The sequence below is a fragment of the Monodon monoceros genome, unplaced genomic scaffold (genome assembly GCF_005190385.1).
Source record: "Monodon monoceros isolate NGI ecotype Baffin Bay Population unplaced genomic scaffold, NGI_Narwhal_1 Super_Scaffold_3, whole genome shotgun sequence".
Classification (NCBI taxonomy): domain Eukaryota; kingdom Metazoa; phylum Chordata; class Mammalia; order Artiodactyla; family Monodontidae; genus Monodon; species Monodon monoceros.
This window is the reverse complement of record NW_021703780.1, coordinates 35,657,705-35,678,087: the sequence shown is the minus strand read 5'-3', so window position 1 is coordinate 35,678,087 and position 20,383 is coordinate 35,657,705. Positions and strand designations below refer to the sequence as shown.

The window sequence follows — 20,383 nt, the reverse complement described above, 5'->3', positions numbered from 1 at the left end:
TCACAAAGCACCGAGCTGATCTCCCTGTGCAATGCAGCTGCTTTCCACTAGCTATGTCTTTACAACTGGTGGTGTATATATGTCCATGTCACTCTCTCACTTTTTCCCAGCTTACCTTTCCCCCTCCCCGTGTCCTCAAGTCCATTCTCTACGTCTGCGTCTTTATTCCTGTCCTGCCCCTATGTTCTTCAGAACCATTTTTTTTTCTTAGATTCCATATATATGTGTTAGCATACGGTATTTGTTTTTCTCTTTCTGACTTACTTCACTCTGTATGACAGACTCTAGGTCCATCCACCTCACTACAAATAGTTCAATTTCATTTCTTTTTATGGCTGAGTAATATTCCATTGTATATAAGTGACACATCTTCTTTATCCATTCATCTGTCGATGGACACTTAGGTAGCCTCCATGTCCTGGCTGTTGTAAATAGAGCTTCAATGAACACTGTGGTACATGACTCTTTTTGAATTATGGTTTTCTCAGGGTATATGCCCAGTAGTGGGATTGCTGGGTCGTATGGTAGTTCTATTTGTGGTTTTTTAAGGAACCTCCATACTGTTCTCCATAGTGTCTGTATCAATTTACATTCCCACCAACAGTTCAAGAGGGTTCCCTTTTCTCCACACCCTCTCCAGCATTTATTGTTTGTAGAGTTTTTGATGGTGGCCATTCTTGTGCTTTTCGTTTTATCTGAAAAGTAAATTGAGAGTATTACATTTTGTTTCCCAACTCTAGGTGAAGATGCTGCCTACTCCTTCTAAATTCCATTACATTTTCAATCTGCGAGATCTTTCCAGAATTTGGCAAGGAATGTTAACCGTAAAAGCCGAGGAGTGTGATTCAATTCCTGTTCTCCTGTCACTTTTCAAACACGAGTGCAACAGAGTAATTGCAGACAGGTGTATATCACAGTGCTTGAGTTTAAATGTACTATATAAGTAGTTTATACTACTAGAATAATTTCTGCATTATCTGCTCAAATAAGTAGAATAAAGGAGGATTATCTTAAATTGCTCTGGGGCTTGTGAAGCATGGATGTCATTTCCCACCTGCTGGTGGGAAAACGCTCTGCCAATTTCCTTGAGTATTATTTCAACAGGACATTTAAAAAAATAACCACATTATCAGAACGTTGATAACATTCAGAGGAAAATTTTGTTAGGTATAGTTTCTAAAAAGTTTGAGGTCTGTGTAGTGAGAGCTCTGCTGCATGGTGACATCTGGTACGTAAGCTTAGTCATCTTTCTGAGCCTCTGTTCCCTCCTCTATAAAATACGATGGCAATGCTGGTCTTACGAAGCTGTAAAGGGCCTACCACAATGTCCCACGTAGGTGGTATCTGTCAGATGTTAGTCCCACTCCTTCCTCCCTTACCCTTCTCAAGACATACGTCTGAAAAGGACCTTCATATACTGTGTGCCCACAAACCTAGAAAGAGGATGCTCACCCACTACTGACTGTCAATTCTATGCTTCTATTGCAAGTTTTAGGGACCCTGAACCTCACCCATGGGACTCATCTATACTGTTAAAGAAAAAAGTTATTTGTGACACTTGTTGAAACAATAAGACTCTCGTACCTTATTCAAGACTGTCATGAGAGGTATAGGGCCTATACAGTGAGGTTTTGCAGTAGGGGTGAGAAATTGGGCTCAACTCCAAATACAACAAGGAAAAAGTGGGAATTTATAACTGAGGAACAGGATGGAGGAGTTTGGTGGATGCGAAAGTACTAAGAGGAAATAAGGGAGGTCTGGGAGGATTCTGGCTAAATGGATTTAACAGGATTCTTGCTAAAATTAGATGGTGCAAAGAAGGACATGGAAGTCCAAAATTGGGGCTTACTAGGGAAGAGGATTCAGAAGAGCCTAAGTTTGGCCAAGGAGAGACTCTTTGTCAGTATTTTCTATAAGTGATACTGTCAATATTATAGCTCTCTTGGTTGGGGTTACATCTGCCTCTGGTCAGAAGGCAGAACATATTGTTTCCCTGTTCTGAGGTAATGGAGATACAGGATGGGGGCTGAGAGGAGGTGGAGAGGGGTTGAAACCATGTTCAGTTAGAAAAGATGGCTTCCTATTTTGCATTTTTACTCCTGTATTTTTGTTTCAGATTTATAACTCCTGATGATGAGCAGTGGTTTAATGCACATCTTATTCGTGCAGTTGAAGAAAATGTTAGCCCAGATGTGGGATCATATATTCTTCCTGAACCATACTTCGTAGATTTTCTCTGTGAGATGCCTGAACCAACTGGAGATGAACCCGAAGACACTGTGTTTGAAGTGCCCAAAATCTATGAACTGGTATTTATATTCAGCTTTTTGGATCACTTACCTAACCAGATATTTGCCATAACTTGCACGATAGTTATATGTTATGATTCGTGTCATCATACACCAAGTAAAATATTAATTTCAATAAAATTTAGCAGAAATCCCATTAAAGTCAGATATAAGACAAGTACACGTACAATTATCACAGTTATTTAATATTGGTTTGAAAGTTCTAGGCAGTGCAACAAAAATGACAAAAAAGAAAATAGATGTAATTATCAGATAGGAAAAGACAAAAATATCCTTATTTGCGGATGATATGGTTATCTCTTAATATAATCCAAGAGAATTTAAAATCTGTTTCAACTACTAAGAGTTCCGTTAGATGACCAAGTATGATATAAATATAAAACTGCGTAACTATCGTCTATATCAGAGGTTGGCAAATCACAGCCAGTGGTCCGAATCCAGCCTACCGCTGGTTTTTTGTTAGATTCATGAGCTAAGAAGGGTTTTTATATTTTTAAATGGGTAGAAAGAATCAAAAGAATAATAATATTGTGTGACATGAAAATTATATGGAATTCAAATTTCATTGTTCAGAGGTAAAGTTGTATTGGAACACAACATGTTTTCTATGACTGCTTTTGCACTACAGTGGTGGAGTTGAATGACCACATGGGCCACAAAGCCTAAAATATTTACTGTTTTGCCCTTTACAGAAAAAGGCTGCCATCTCTTGCCAAACAATCTCAAGACAGGAGATACAACATAAAATTATTTCATTCAACAGCAACAAATTTGTAAAATATCTAGGAATAAACGCGATAAAACTTTACTTGGTTAAATGGCAAGACATTGTTTTCCCTAAATTAACGTATAGGTTTAATGAAACTTGCAACAAGACTCCAAAGAGATTTTTAAAAGAGGGTCACATAACACAGTAGTTCTGAAGTGCATGTAGGTCAAAGAATTAGATGGAGAGAAGCAATTTACAAAACAAATACGTGAATATTGACTTCAGAATAATTTGTCTACATAAACAATGTAAAGGTTCTGTCCATTTTTAAAGCTCCATAAGCAATATTAAGAAACAAATAAAAACTGAGAAATATATTTGTTATATTACAACCTTAATTACCACAGATAGGAGTTAGTGCTAGGGTTCTTATTTAACTTTTTAAATTAATTAGTTAATTTATTTATAACATTTTTATTGGAGTATAATTGCTTTACAATGTTGCGTTAGTTTCTGCCGTATAATAAGGCGAATCAGCTATATGTATACGTATATCCCTATATCCCTCCCTCTTGCGCCTCCCTCCCACCCTCCCTATTCCACCCCTCCAGGTAGTCACAAAGCACCAGCTGATCTCCCTGTGCTATGCAGCTGCTTCCCACTAGCTATCTATTTTACATTTGGTAGTGTGTATATGTCAATGCTACTCTCTCACTTTGTCTCAGCTTACCCTTCCCCCTCCCCGTGTCCTCAAGTCCATTCTCTACGTCTGCATCTTTATTCCTGTCCTGCCCCTAGGTTCATCACTACCACTTTTTTTTTTTTTAGATTCCATATATATGTGTTAGCATACTACTGTTTTTCTCTTTCTGATTTACTTCACTCTGTATGACAGACTCTAGGTCCATCCACCTCACTACAAATAACTCAGTTTCATTTCTTTTTATGGCTGAGTAATATTCCATTTTATATAAGTGCCACATCTTCTTTATCCATTCATCTGTCGATGGACACTTAGGTTGCTTCCATGTCCTGGCTATTGTAAACAGTGCTGCAATGAACATTGTGGTACATGACTCTTTTTGAATTACGGTTTTCTCAGGATATATGCCCAGTAGTGGGGTTGCTGGGTCGTATGGTAGTTCTATTTTTAGTTTTTTAAGGAACCTCCATACTGTTCTCCATGGTGGCTGTATCAATTTACATTCCGACCAACAGTGCAAGAGGGTTCCCTTTTCTCCACACCCTCTCCAGCATTTATTGTTTGTAGATTTTTTGATGATGGCCATTCTGACTGGTGTGAGGTGGTACCTCATAGTTTTGATTTGCATTTCTCTAATGATTAGTGATGTTGAGCCTCCTTTCATGTGTTTGTTGGCAATCTGTATATATTCTTTGGAGAAATGTCTGTTTAGGTCTTCTGCCCATTTTTGGATTGAGTTGTTTGTTTTTTTGATATTGAGCTACATGAGCTGCTTGTATATTTTAGAGGTTAATCCTTTGTCAGTTGCTTCATTTGCAAATATTTTCTCCCATTCTGAGGGTTGTCTTTTCGTCTTGTTTATAGTTTCCTTTGCTGTGCAAAAGAGTTTCATTAGGTCCCATTTGTTTATGTTTGTTTTTATTTCCATTTCTCTAGGAGGTGGGTCAAAAAGAATCTTGCTGTGATTTATGTCATAGAGTGTTCTGCCTATGTTTTCCTCTAAGAGTTTTATAGTATCTGGCCTTACATTTAGGTCTTTAACCCATTTTGAGTTTATTTTTGTGTTTGGTGGTAGGAAGTGTTCTAATTTCATTCTTTTACATGTAGCTGTCCAGTTTTCCCAAGTGCTGGGGTTATTGAAGGAAGAGGTCAGGAATGACTTCATACTGGAAACCAACCAGTTAGGTTTCAGACCTCTGAAAATGGAAATAACTAAAAGTCGACTAAACCATGACAAATGTTTGGAAATCCTTTAGGTTTAAAAAAAATTTTTTTAGAATTACTTTTGAATGTCTTTACAATTGCTGCTTTCCTAAATTTTGCATCTTAAATATTATTTTTTTCTCTCTGCCCCCCACCCATAGGTACCATCCTTTGAATTTCTGTCTGAAAAACTCCAGTTTTACCAGAGACAGTTCAATGATATCATTAGAGGAACATCTCTTGATCTGGTGTTTTTTAAAGATGCAATGACTCATCTTATTAAGGTTCTAACTATTGACTGTTTACTGATATAAATAGATCATATAAAAGCTTCGTAAATTTCACAGATAAACTTTTTCAGAGAATAAATATATAGTATTGGGTAGTGTATAGAAGAGAGTCTATAGGTTGAGTCAGTTCACTGTCTCACAAAACAAAGGCTTAATCAGAAACCGCTTATTTGAATCCGCCTACATGGAAGCAAATGTTTTTCAAGGGCAAACTGGTGGGTTTTGTGTTCAGAGCTTTTGACTCGCTGAGTCAAAGAGTTTTACTTTCCTAGACAGTAACCTGGAGAACCCTATGAAAATAATATTCCCTCCTCAAATTACATTTTGATGTGATGGGAATCCTGTTCCCCATGGAGGAAGAGTTGATGCTTAAAAAAATGTCAATTTCATGATTGGCTTACAGATTATGGGCAAACTGATGGGGAAAGGGGAAAGGTGGGTGTATAGGACTGATAAAAAATAGAAACCAACTAGAGGCAGCACCAGAAAAGGAGCATGGCTTGATCCAAGTCTGAAGGGCTGCAGAAAGGAGTTGTTTATCTGTATAATTTGTAGATCAAAAAAGGAGTTTCTCCAACAAAGTAGGATAGGGAGGTTTCATGAAGAGGAGGCAGTTAACTCTGTGTTTATTACAGAATCATCTTCTACAAAACCAGTGAATTTCCAGGTGCTCTAGGATTGTTTCACATTCATCTATTCAGCAAGTATTATCGAGTACCCACTGTGGCTAGATCTTGGGGGCCTGGAACCCTGTTCTGGGTGCAAAACCACATAAGTGATTAGCATATTGAAAATATAATAGAATTGATACATATCAAGGTGTCTGCCATCTGTAAAACTCGAATTAAAAAAAATTCTGTGTACTAGTGATAATGAATTTAGTGATCTGTCTAGACTTTCTTCCTAATCAGTGACATTAATGTAAAAGATAGCTTTTTAGCAATGTCTCCAATTGGCCTGCATAAGATTCGAGCCACAATTTGAGCCTTATCCTCCCTGAAGGTATCAACCATAGAAAAGCAACATAAGGCTAAAGGCTGTTTCCCTAAGTTTTTTTTCTGCAAATGTCTTCCTGCCCCATTTTAAGTAGAATTTTGGTACTTTAAAAAATTTTTCATTGGCAGAGATATGATAGAGGTAGTATTTGTTGTAGAGTTAGGTGTCTACATAAGTCAGTGTGTTAGACTGATGATAATAAGCAAAGCAATTCTAAACTTCTTTCTACAGATTGGGAAGAGCAGTTCCATTATCCATTGAGTCTGAAAATAATAAAATTACACACACACACACACACACACACACGCACACACACAGAAAATAGTTTTGAAATTGGAGATGGGAAAGCCAATTTGTTCTCTTTTTCATGATGTAAATATAGATGGTCAAGGAAAGAACTGGAATTGCATAAATCAATATGGAACCTTTTGCATTAAAGAAAAAAGTCTAATGTAGTCTAGAAGCATGTGGTTCTAGCATTGGACCCATTTAGTGCAAGCAAATGTAAACAGTTGAATTCTATTTTCAAATATATACTATTTTGTTTCAAAACAGATTTCACGAATAATCCGAACATCATGTGGAAATGCATTGCTGGTGGGTGTTGGTGGTTCGGGAAAACAAAGTCTTTCAAGATTGGCTTCTTTTATAGCTGGGTATCAAATATTCCAGATAACATTAACCAGGTAAGATAAAATGAAACACGCCGGTATGTTTTCTTCTATGGTTAATTTCACTGGAGTAAAATGTTTACTTAAAAATTTACAACAATTCGTTGTATTTCTTTTTCAAGTAAACTTTGTATTTGAGTGTAACATACATAAAGAAATGTACACAAATCATGGGTGTCAAAAAGTAAGTACACCTATGTAGTTAGCTCACAGATAAAGAAATAAAACATCACTAGCACCTGGAAGTACCCCTCAGGGTCCCGTCCCAGTCACTACCCTCCCGACGGGAACAATGTTCTGATTTCTAAGCCCATTGATCGATTTTGCCCATTTTTTAGCTTTATGTCAGTCAAATCATATGGGATTTACTCTTTTGTGTCCAGCTTCTGTTGCTTGCACTGTTTGTGAGATTCATCCATGATGCTACATGTAGCAGTAGTTTGTTCATTTTTATTGCTGTGGAGCCTTCCGTTTTACCACATATTACCACAATTTGTTTATCCAGTATACTGCTGATAAACATTTGTGGGGTTTTCTTTTTGCAAATATAGCTGTTATGAATATTTTTGTACATATCTGAGGATACTCCTAGAGATAGAAGTCCTGGGTATAATGATGCAAGGGGGAGTGAGTGAGGAGACAAGACAGAGAAGGAAACCTGGAGTGGTTTCCAGAAACCCAGCAAGTAGAGAATTAGCCTGAAACTGTGGATTAAATTAAAGCATGAAAAGTGGTGACTAATGTTTCAAAACTTTCAGTGCATTGGATGGGGGCAGAAGCCACGTTGCATGAAGGAGGTGAAGAAGCAGAGATAATAAGTTTAGAAACTCCTCAAGAAGCTTAGCTATGAAAGAAAGAAACGAGAGAGGTCAGGACCTAGAGAGGGGTGTGCTGTGACTGTGTCTATATATTGCAAAAGCAATACCTAACAGTCAGTTTAATTTTTAAAAATGAGCAAAATGGCTTTGTGACTTAACTGACTGGTCAGTGAGAGGGTAACCCTAACAGCACCAGGCCACACCACCTCTGAGGAAGGATGTGGGCTGTGTTGCTCTCATAGGTGCAGCTACTTCTCAGCAAATTAACTTACCAGTTTCCCTTTTTAATGAATTCTCCCCCTTGGGAATTATTTGACAGGACATACGGTCTCTTTTTGATGGCATTCCTTTTGCCAAGGTCTACAAGGTTTTTAACTAAAGTGCCACCCAGAAGGACTCCTAAGGCACTCCTAGTTTAAAAATAGGCTATTTATTCATTTAAATATACGTATGCTACGTCATCTCTAATGCCCACAAAAACCTCTACAAATAGGTGATTATCTTCATTTCGCAGATGAGGAAACAAGTTGACAAACATGAAGGACTTTTCTAAAGCTGCAGAGCAGGGATTTGAACCCTGGTCTTTCTGGTTTCAATGCCCATAATCTTTCCACTAGACCCTATGGCTTACACAAAACTCCCTATTACCTGCACTGTGAAGCCTCCTTCAAATAAAGGTGTCTTTATAATCCCTTTCATCGATCTACCCACACGGCTTTATATGCAACACTTAAGAAAATGTCTGCTTTATTTTTACACATCACGTGGCTCCTGGTAGCACATTCCTTTTGCAGGAAACAGAGTAAACAAAAAAAAAACCAAAAGACCAAGATCTTCTCTTTTCATAATCCGTAACCACATAATTGTAACACTTCTATTATTTATATCTCATTGCATAATGCATCTTTTTCTGAAGGCTTTCTCTGAATCTAGCCATTTAGTAAGACATGCAAATGAGCACTTTATGTAATTCATCATTAATTTTATTTGTAATTTATCTTGTTTTCTCACCAATCTAAGCTCACCCAAATTTCAGATTAGTTTTAAATATTATACATATATTCACTTGGGCAAAAAAATCTGTTACTGAGGACTGTCCGACTGTAGAGAATAAAAGTTCATTTCCCTGTTCCCAGTTATTGTTCCTGAGCCACTTCTGGTAAATTCCCCATTTCTCACTTCTCAAACTAAATAAAACCTATTTATGTAGAGTGGTAACATGTAGCTATTTAGCTCTGTGTTTTCTGGCAGGCACTGTTACTTAGTATCTATTGGAGCAGGTGCAGATTATGCTCTAATTATCATGAATTATATTGTGTTTTGAAATAAATTATGATTATATATATATATATACTTTTAATTTAAAACTTCCTGCCACTTCTCTTTTTAGGTCTTATAATGTGAGTAACCTAACAGAGGATTTAAAAGCTTTGTACAAAGTTGCTGGTGCTGATGGCAAAGGCATCACTTTTATCTTTACTGACAATGAAATAAAAGATGAGGCATTTCTAGAATATCTCAACAACCTGCTATCTTCAGGGGAGGTATGTCTCAAAAGCAGAGAAAGAGCTTGTATTTTAAAAATGTAAATCCGAATAGAAAAAGCAGCAACCCTTCAGAAGTGAGGCCATTTTTCATTTTAGAAATGATTAATGTATAAGGTTCAATAGATTTTTTGAAGTTTCTCTGAAATTAATGCTGTTCATCTCCAGATATTTTATATGCTTTCTTCCATTTTCAATATGGTTCCTTATTTGTCTCTTCAGTCTTCAGTTGGATCCTATAATTTATTTTAGGAGAAGCAAAGTTTATCTATCTATCTATCTAATAATCAGGAATATAGAATGGTTGAAAGAGTTCCACTATCCGTAAGTAAGTAGATGTTTGTGTCACCACTGCTGACACCACTTATATCAGCACTTCTGTGACCACCCACATGCTGGTACTTCATTAGTAGTTTGCACAGGACTCAGCATAGTTGGACTTATGGCTAAGATTTATTACAGCCACACAGTAAGGATTCACAGCTGGATCAGTAAAGAAAAAGACACATTGGGGGAGTCTGGGGAAATCCATGTGCATACCTACTATGTTCTCACTAAAGGGTCCATACAGAATGTGTTTTCTGTCCACATGAAGTGAAGTGCAGAAACACATGTGCTGTTTCTGTTTCGGGAAGCCCATATGAGACTCTGAATACAAGGTGTTCTTGGGAGCTGGTTGTGTAAGTCATTCTCTGCCTGGCCACAACTGCCAAAATTCCAGACTCCCAGAAGGAAAGTAGATGTTCACCATCTATCCCAATGTTTGTATAAATAGTCCAGGCACAGTGGAACAACCTTATCAATTAGTAATGGAGGAGACATTCCAAAAGCCCAGCTCCCAGATGCCAGGCAAGGGCCAGCCCTGCAAGCACACCCTTCTCAAGGTCAGACCTGCCATGTGAACTTTTCCTTTCACAGTGGTGTGTATTGATGCTTACTGGTGCATGATGTAGTTAACTACTTTGGAACCAGAGTTGAGACTGACTGTGAGTCAGAACAAAGGGCATCACTGGACATTTAAAGAGATGATTGGAATGGTAGAGGAGATGGCTTTTTGGTAATAGCTATTTGAGCCAAAGGAAACATAATTTGCTCCTGATTGAGCTAGTGAATAAAAAGTTGCACTCTTGTAATCTCTGGCAAACTAGGGATTTGATTGTGGAGATGCAGGAAAAAATATGAAAAGAGATGACATGTGAGGGGAGGGGAGGGGAAGGACCAGACTTCGGCAGTGCATTGGCTGTTGGGAACTCTTAAAATACTGAACACTCTCTTGTCTATTCCTCAAAGATCTCCAGTTTGTTTGCACGGGATGAGATGGATGAAATCACCCAAGGGCTGATATCAGTGATGAAAAGGGAGCTACCTCGCCATCCTCCCACCTTTGATAATCTGTATGAATACTTCATTTCAAGATCAAGGAAGAACTTGCACGTCGTTCTCTGCTTTTCTCCAGTGAGTTTTTATTTTATTAATTTCTGTGTAGGAGGAGTTACTTCTTTGAATGTACTCAGTTCTTTGACTGTACTTTCGCTGATGAGATGATTTGTCAGAAATGAACATTTGTTACATTGAATTAAAATCAACTCTTTACTAACACCAATCTTCACTGACCCAAATCTCATGCCAAAGTGTGAAAATTTAAAATATTCATCTTATCAGTGATTATTGCCTAGCCTACAACTTTCATTACCTAGAGACAGAGATTATTTGATTTGTAAGGGATTTGGTGATGTAGTCTTGTTCAGCTCTACCTCCAATATAGACATACCACCTAGAATGTCCCTGACGTAGGATTGAATGTCTCTGTCTCACTGTGCTGTCCAGTATAGTAACCATTAGCCATGTGTATCCATTTAAATTGTGCTCACTTAAAATAAAGTAAAAATAAAAATCCAGTTTCTCAATCCCACTAGCTGCATTTCAAGTGCTCACTAGCTACCTGTGGCTAGTGGCTACCATACTGGAAAGCACACATACAGAACATTTCCATCATCACAGAGAGTTCTATTGGGCAGCTCTGCTCTTGGGGGGAAGGGGAGGTATCTCACTAACTTATAGGGCAACTTGCTTAATTTTTAGATAGTCTGATAGCCAGAAAGGTCTTCTTTACAAACAGTGGAATTTTGTCTTTGTTTTTTCCCCTGTGATTCTTTTTTTTTTCATTTATTTATTTATTTTTGGCTGTGTTGGGTCTTCATTGCTACTGTGCCTGGGCTTTCTCTAGTTGTGGCGAACGGGGGCTACTCTTTGTTGCGGTGCGCAGGCTTCTCATTGTGGTGGCTTCTCTTGTTGTGGAGTGCGGGCTCTAGGCGCCCGGGCTTCGGTAGTTGTGGCACGTGGGCTCAGTTTTTGTGGCCCGCGGTCTCTAGAGTGCAGGCTCAGTAGTTGTGGCGCATGGGCTTAGTTGCTCCGTGGCATGTGGATCTTCCCGGACCAGGGCTCGAACCCATGTCCCCTGCATTAGCAGGCGGATTCTTAACCAGGGAAGTCCCTTCCCTGTGATTCCATTTGTCCTATAAAGTGAACCTGATCCCTCTCCCACATACAGCTCTTCAGATATTTGGAGAAAGTTTTTGCAGACTCCCTAAGTTGTTCCCTTTTTAGACCAAACACCTCCCGTTTCTTCTGCTGCTCTCATGTGCCCTAGTGTCCAGGCCTTTCATGGTCCTGGTCATCTCGCTTTAGAAGAGGTCTGGTTTGTCAGTTTCCTCTTAAAAGGTAGCTCCTAGAATCGAACAGATATAGTCTTAGGACGGGGAGAGTGTGGAAATATTACTTCCTTTCATCTGGACACTTAATTTACATATTAATGCAGCCCAAGAAGGTTCCTGAAAAAGAATTTGTGGTGTCATATGCTATTGGCTCAGAATATATAAACGTCCCTCTGGCTGACTTATAATCCTTGCGTGTTTCTACTGCTTTTTTACTCTTCTGTCGATAGGTTGGTGAGAAGTTCCGTGCCCGCTCTTTGAAATTTCCTGGCTTGATATCAGGCTGCACCATGGACTGGTTCAGTCGCTGGCCAAAGGAGGCTCTAGTTGCGGTGGCCTCCTATTTCATTTCAGGCTATAGTATCGTCTGCTCTAGTGACACCAAAAGACAAGTTGTAGAAACAATGGGCCTCTTTCACGACATGGTTTCAGAGAGCTGTGAAAGTTACTTCCAAAGGTAAGTGACATTACGTAAGCATGGTAACTACAGAAAGACAAAGTTCACTCCAAAGAGGAATTAAATGTAACGTCCAGTAAGAGACTCGTCATAGTGATTGAGCACGAGATCCCAGCTAAATCCCACTTAGATATTTTTCCTTGCTTTGATATTCTAGTGATTATGTATAGAAACGATGATAAGTAAGCGAGATTTAAAAATTAACTAGTATCCATACTTAAGTATCTCTTTCCCTCCAGACCTCAAAGTAACAGACGCTTAATAAATCATTTTATTTCATTTGCTTGATTTAATTTTTTTGGAAATGACTTAAAATAATTCATTATAAACTGTTTAAAATTAGTTTCTTATTCAAGTGCATTATTTATTTTGATTAAAGAAGTCCACTCTTCTAAAGTTTCATTGTTGCCTTACGCTAAGGGAACATTTAGGTTTTGTATTTGCATCATTTAATCTTATCCGTGTTTTCATGCCAAATAATTATGAAGCTAAATTTTAATTGACTGCAGAACACTCCAGTCCCTAAAAGCAGAAACGGTGCTCGTGATGTGAAAGCCGGTGTAGGCAGTTCAGGAATATAGCATTTTCTCCCAAAGTGTGACAGTCACTGTGTACTATTGCTCTGAATAGAGATGGGCCACCCTGGGTCTCTAGAACAGTGGGCTTCTTCCTTAGGGTTAATGCACAGGCTTTAGGGAGGGCAGAACCTCCCAGAAAGACTAGGCCTATTTTTCTGCATAGAGTGTCTGGGTAACACTTTAATTGATTTTCCAGGGGGTCGGGGGTTCCTATCTCACAGGTTTGTTTATCCTGTATCATTTTCTTTATTTAAATCCATACTTGGACCATCCTCTTAAATAATTCTAGATCATCTCCCAGATTCTCTTGGTAAATCCGTGTGTATTAATCCTCTCCATTGGGAAGATTTTCTTTCTACTTAACTTGAACTCCACCCCTACTACCATCAACTGTGGAGCTACAAAAACCTACATCTTTATGTTTTTTAATTTCAGTGTATTTTCCAAAGTTTTCATATCCTCTTAGGTTGTAGAAGTTTATTCTGAAAGCAATATTTATATAATGCTTTAAAAATAGTCATATGTATGCCAAAGTCCTTAAAAATTTTTTTAATGTTAAAAATCTTCAGAACTCCAAAAGTGAAATTTTAATATAGAATAAATCTAATTTAATATAAAAATATAATTTTATAGTATGTGAAGATCTCTTCTTTGACTTGAGTTTCTCCTGTATAAAATTATTCCTTTTATTTATTTCTATTGTTAAATGTAATTATTATACTAAAGCCCATAGTGAGTTGAATGTTTGAATCGAGTCTGCCTGATTTCAAGGACTATCCAGCGATTTAGGGGAGAGATTGGTTTTCACCTTTGTAAGCCTGGGTTTCTAGCAGAGAAGAGGTGTGTAGCAAATACCAGGTGAAAGAAAACGGATCTCAGCACAAGTTCATTTCAACCACTTATCCCTACTATTTGTACAGAATTTTAAAGCTTACAAAGTGTGTTTACATAAGCTGCTTTATTTTTGGATTTTCACAAAATTCTGGGAGATGTAGGGCAGTGATTCTTTTCTCAGTTTTCCAGATGAGGAAACAGAAGCCCAGAATGGGCATAGGGTCAAGTCAAAACATCAGTTAGAGATTTAGTGTTCTTTCCGCCTCACCTCTAGGTTTCCATTCACAATTCCTGCCCTCTTGCTAGTGAATCACTCTCCAGAATTACACTGATTTCACAGTGAGAAGAGCGTCTCTATTGACATTTTAGGAGAGTATGTCAGAATGATAGAGGTGAAGATCTTTTTTCTTTTCTACTTTCAGATACCGCCGAAGAGCACACGTGACTCCCAAGTCTTACCTCTCATTTATAAATGGTTATAAAAACATTTATGCTGAAAAGGTGAAATATATTAATGAACAAGCTGAACGTATGAATATTGGTAAGTGGGACAGAATCTTATCTTTTAGGGCTTGTCTGATAGGGATCCCAATATTTTGTTTGGTGGATATTGTTGTATTTGAAAACAAAATATTGATTTTCTTGTTAGTAATATATTATTTTGAGGGATACCCTTATGGGTCTTTTGACCTGTCAAGAAACTCTGGGCAGACAAAAATCTAAACAGAGGTGGGCTGTTTTTTTTGTTTTATTTTGTTTTTTTTAATGGATGTTAACTAAATTTATTGAGGTGATCATTTTGCAATACATACATATATCAAATCATTATGATGTCCACCTTAAACTAATATCATGTTACATGATAATTAAAAAAAAAGAATCTATACTCAGCCATAGAAAAGAAGGAAATAATGCCTTTTGCAGCAACATGGATGGACCTAGAGACTATTATACAAAGTGAAGCAAGTCAGACAGAGAAAGAAAAATATCATATGATATCACTTACACGTGGAATCTAAAAAATGATACAAATGAACCTATTTACAGAACAGAAACAGACTCACAGATTTAGAAAACAAAACTACAGTCACCAAAGGGGAAAGAGATGGAGGGGAGGGATAAATTAGGAGGTTGGGATTAACATATACACACTACTAGATATAAAATAATCAACAAGGACCTACTGTATATAGCACAGGGAACTCTACTCAATAACCTTTATGGGAAAAGAATCTGCAAAAGAAGAGGTATATGTATAACTAAATCACTTTGCTGTACTACTGAAACTAGCACAACACTGTAAATCAACTATACTCCAATATAAAATAAAATTTAAAAAAAAAGGAATCTGTTCTGTTCGTATATACCATGTATGTGACCACTGTGTGCACACATATACAAATGACACTGACTGTAAAGTAGTAAAACTAATTTCACCAGCTATAAGGGAAGACAGTTCTCTATATTATAGTTAACACATTTTATTTATAGCTGCTGTGATAGAGGTGGGCTGTTTTTCTTCCAGAACCATTTTATTCAACTCCTTCAACTTTGGGTCCACCCTGTTGGTCAGCGAGTCACCACAGTCGCTGAGTTGCTGCTTGCAGATGGGGAAAAGTCAGCCCTTGGGAACACCATAATTTCAGTTTTTGGTTTCATTACAATTTCCCTCAATTTGTGTAAACTTTGCCATGTTAATGCTTCTCAAATTTCTAACAAAGAAAAAGACAAAACAGAAACAAAAATGAACAAATAAAAACAAAAAGAGAGTTTACGTGAGCAATGATTTTATGAGTGTCTAGTATATGTAGCATAAGCAGGAAAAGTGTAAATGGGGACCGATTTTATGTCCAGAAAGCATTTGGCCCAAATAATCCAAAACACCTTAGTGCTGTCTTTTCACGTCTTCACAGAACGTGGTCACAAAGCATAAAGGTCTGTGAAGTTATGGTGATGATAAGAACCCTAGGAGAGAAACTTTCTTCTGTTGTCTTTCTAAATGCTCACCTTCTTGAAGCTTGTCTATATGATGCTCTAGACTCAGGGGTGTGCTGAAGCTACTTGCACTGGCTCATGAGAACTGACGGTTAAATTAGGAATTTTATGATCTGGTTGCTAACACAGCCTTTATTAAAAATTAATTAACTTACAATTAAATTAATTATGTTAAAAGTGAGGGCAATAAATACTCAAAACTCATTACTTCTTAGCTATTTTTACTTTAATTTACTCTTATTAATGTTCTTGAGGAACATTATTATTTCTATTCTATCTGTGTGGTAGAAATATTATATAATGGTGTGTTACTGAGAACCTCTTGGTAGCTTGAAATCAGACATGGTGGGAGTATTTACACCACAGAAACTGGAAACCATACAAATGAGTGCCCTCACCCCAGACCCTGATGCTAAATGCTTACCAACACCACTCCATCTAGAGCCCAGTCGGAATGTGAGAAATTTAGTTAACCAGTTATTTTTCACTGGAGCACTGAGATTCTCAGAGCCTGTTGCAGAAGTTTTAGCAGTTATTTTCATTTTTATAGCAGAGAACCACAAAAAACGTTAATATATTATCTGTCTCATTTGCCATGTCAGCTGCAATATGATTCAAAGGCAAAAAAAATGATAGTTACAAAGCCAAGGAAAGCATAAGTTTGTCAAATAAGTTCCCTGGCTAAATTCAGCTTACTCATTATAGCAATGTGACTTTCCCTTAAATGTAACTAGATGATATTCTTCAGTCAGAGCTATTTTCTTCATTTCCTGATGAAGCTCTCAGAAATATGGTCAGTATCGTTGCTCCTAAAATATGTATATTTTTAAAGCATTTTGTCCATAATTATTTTGTGTTTGTTATAGTACAAATTATGGTGCCTTGTAAGTAGTAAATACTGAATAAATGTTTGATGAGGGGATAGTCATATGCTCAGTGTGTATGTGTGTATTTGTAAAGGTCTTGATAAGCTGATGGAGGCAAGTGAATCTGTTGCAAAACTCTCCCAAGATCTTGCGGTCAAGGAGAAGGAGTTGGCAGTGGCATCTGTAAAAGCAGATGAAGTGAGTTGGCATTTATTTTATCACTACTGTGAGGAATATTTTTCCATATTAGAAAAAAAAGCGTTGTTTAAAAACGTTATGAAAAAGTAAACAGGGTATAAGCCTACAGACTATTTCTGGTGAGATAATGTTCACAAAGACCATTAGACATTTTTGTTTAACTTATACCAAGTCATACCTAAACTATTATATCCTCTGCTTGGTCTAAGACTATTTTTCCTCCCCTGGTTCTGTCTGTCTCTCTTGTTTTCTGTCCTGTTTAGGAAGTTTCTGCTTGACTGCAAGTTATGTTTGGTCTTCTCTTTAAGTTCCCTGCATGCTCTAGGTTTCTGGGATAACCCAAGTCCCATCTGAAGTTTGTGTCGAGGAAGGAAAAGGATAAAAAGAAGCGTTGGTTGAGTTTGTTTGTTTGTTTAAAGATACCCTTCCCAAGTTGATAGGGATATATGTGTGGCTGCTCCTTTATCTACAACTCCTCCCCCCAGTCTCAGACCGCTTTCAGCTTCCACTCACTGAGAGTCAGTTCAGAATGGATACTTAAGTCTTGACCCTTAGCCAGTTACTGAAATGAGAGAGATAGCATAGGAGAGACATTTAGGATATGACACATGGTAGGCACTTAGCACCCTGACGTATGGTAGGCACTCAATAAATATTAGCTATTTTTTTTGTTATTACATGAGGCTTAATAGGACTTCTGACTTTATTCTATTGCACTGATGTTAAATAGTTTTAAATTTCTAGAAATTACATGGAATAGAAATATCATTTTTCTGAAAGCTTAAAATATTTATTTATATAGTTCATGCCTCAAAGAAGCTTAGGAAATAGAAGACTGCAAGACTGCTCAAAGGAGTTACTTTAATACACCTTAAAATATAGACAACTTAGATGGGGAATAAATTTGCTCTTACTCTTGTTTTACATTATATTGAATAAATATTCTCTCACTGCTCAGATCTGTAAATTGTGCTGGAAAGGTTTCTATTTACCCTCATATGTTTCCTCAATTTAACAGGTATTAGCAGAAGTCACAGTAAGTGCTCAGGCTTCAGCCAAAGTAAAAAATGAAGTGCAGGAAGTAAAAGACAAAGCCCAAAAAATAGTGGATGAAATTGATAGTGAAAAAGTAATAGCTGAGACCAAGCTCGAGGCGGCTAGACCTGCACTGGAAGAAGCAGAAGCAGCCCTGAATGTGAGCAGTGCATTGTTCTCTCTCGCCACACAAGTCCTAGCAGGCACCATGTTTTGTTACATGAAATTAACTGTGGAAGTTTTGTAATCAGAAAACTGAATTGAATTCTTAATGTGATTTAGAATTTCTGAGTCTTGAAACAAATGTTTCTGTTGATTACATTTCCTAAGTTCTACCTTTTTTAAGTCTTTACTTCCCATAACTGATTTTCATTCTCAAATCAGCTTTCCATGAGAACCGAGGAATAATGCTAGTGATTATTGGCTTAAACTGTAGCCTAAGGGACTCAGATTCTTTAGAGAGCCTTCTCAGTTCCTTCAGCATCCCAACTAGCCTATGTCTTGCAGCCTTCAACCTTTTAAAAAATCCCCTTGTGGTTCCCATTGCTCTTAGGATTAAAGTCCCGAGCTAGGTATCCACAGCTGTGAGGCAAGAAGATCTCCATTTGCCTCTCATGACCACATGATAGATGATCTGGAGTAAAATTTACTTAACTCTCTTGGGTCTCAGTCAGGATTCTAATTCTTCATTGATCCTTGAAGGATCAATGTAAGCATTAAAAGTAATGAATAGTTTGCTGGGCACATAGGAAGTACTCAATAAATATTAGTGCTACTGCTGTGATAGCCTGGCTTCTGTCTACCCCTTCAATTTTATCTCTTGTCATTTTGTCCCTGCACACAGTATGATCCAGCCATACAGAAACAGCTACAGGCTTCTGCAGTAATCATGGTCTGTTACCTTTAAATGGGCCTCTCCCTCTGCCAGGAATGCTTTCTATTTTTCCTAACTTTCACTAACTAGTAAGAGTCAGTCTTCAAGACCAAGCTCAGATCTCACTCCTTCCAGAAAGTTTTCAATTCTTCTGGACCTCCTTTGTTTTCCTGCAACTCCTATACTTCTAACATGGCAGATAATCATAGTTTAGGGTAATTGTGTTTTCTCTCTCTTTTCCTTGGAGGATTCTGAGGACAGGGCTGTTTTTGGTTTGCTTTTGTTTTATATGGGAGAATGCTTGTAGTTGTTAAATAAATGAATAGATTTAGAATCATCATTTAACAAAATCATGACAATGACCAGGACACATTCTCCACCCTAACTCCTTTTGTGGGTCCTATGATAACACACAGGAGACTGATCACTGGAGTTTTTTATTGATCATATGATGTCCCAGTCCTTCTTGACTTGAATGTCAAGTAATATCTTATTTCAAACCCAGCTCACAGATAGAAACTTCCAAAAATATTTTTATGAGCCATATGTTACAATAACTTTTCTTGTCTCCTTCGAATTCCTCTCCCTTCCATAGACAGGGCAGCCCTCAAAATGAAAACTGAAGGTGAGGTTTCTGATATTCAGGACCTTGCCCCTCTTTTAATATCCATATAATATAGATTCTGTGCTTTGAAGATGCAAATTATCTAAATGTTACACATTAATGATGGTTGTTGCTAACAGAGGTCTGGGGTGGTGGGCAATGAATGGTAGTGATATACTAAAGCAATTCATTGAGGGCTACAGGGGAAAAAAATGAAAACAGAGAAACAGAAAGCCCAATTTAAACAATGAAAGAGCCATTATCTTGGAATGCAAACCCTTGAGGAGATAATGTCAGGGATTGGGGAGAAAATATGTTTTAAAGTTTTCCACTTTAATTATTTAAAAGTATGAGATTTCCACATGACTAGGAATACTACTTAACAAAAAATATTCTGATCCCTAACCCTAAATACAGACTATCAAGCCAAATGATATTGCCACAGTCAGGAAACTTGCAAAGCCCCCTCATCTTATTATGAGAATCATGGACTGTGTTCTGTTACTATTTCAAAAGAAAATTGACCCTGTCACTATGGATCCAGAAAAACCTTGCTGCAAGCCATCATGGGGAGAGTCATTAAAAGTAAGTAAAATCTATCTCTGTAAGTCCTATGAGGTGTACCAGGTGTCCACATCCCAGGATACTCAATATAGACCAGACACACTGGCAGACAATAATCAGTCATTGTGTGCTGAAGGGTTTTTCTTAAACTGCATCTCCAAAAATGTAAGTGGGGAAAGATTTTAAAGCTGAATGCCCTCTTTTTATAAAATCTGTCCAGAACCTGTAGGTAGTATTGGCATAGTCTTGATGTCATCCCAACCCAGCCTCCAAAGGGGGGTTTGTGTGGTTGGGGGCATTTAGATGCACTCACTAGATGGGAAACTTACATTGTTTTTCTTCTTTACTCTTCACTATGGCAACAGGAAGACGACCTGCAATTTACAGCTTTCGGTTGACTACTCCCATAGTCTTGATTTGT

At 37.6% G+C, this 20,383-nt stretch overlaps 1 protein-coding gene across 1 annotated transcript in view; it reads left to right on the top strand.

The window, feature by feature from the left end:
• DNAH8 (dynein axonemal heavy chain 8) overlaps positions 1–20,383 on the top strand; it is a 323,816-nt gene that overhangs the window by 183,754 nt on the left and 119,679 nt on the right. Inside the window, exons 59-69 of the mRNA XM_029243162.1 lie at positions 741–904; positions 2,117–2,309; positions 5,086–5,208; positions 6,766–6,896; positions 9,090–9,243; positions 10,534–10,698; positions 12,188–12,414; positions 14,249–14,367; positions 16,782–16,885; positions 17,904–18,080; positions 19,816–19,983. Coding sequence (XP_029098995.1) covers positions 741–904; positions 2,117–2,309; positions 5,086–5,208; positions 6,766–6,896; positions 9,090–9,243; positions 10,534–10,698; positions 12,188–12,414; positions 14,249–14,367; positions 16,782–16,885; positions 17,904–18,080; positions 19,816–19,983 — 1,725 coding nt within the window. The remainder of the gene's footprint in view (positions 1–740; positions 905–2,116; positions 2,310–5,085; positions 5,209–6,765; positions 6,897–9,089; positions 9,244–10,533; positions 10,699–12,187; positions 12,415–14,248; positions 14,368–16,781; positions 16,886–17,903; positions 18,081–19,815; positions 19,984–20,383) is intronic.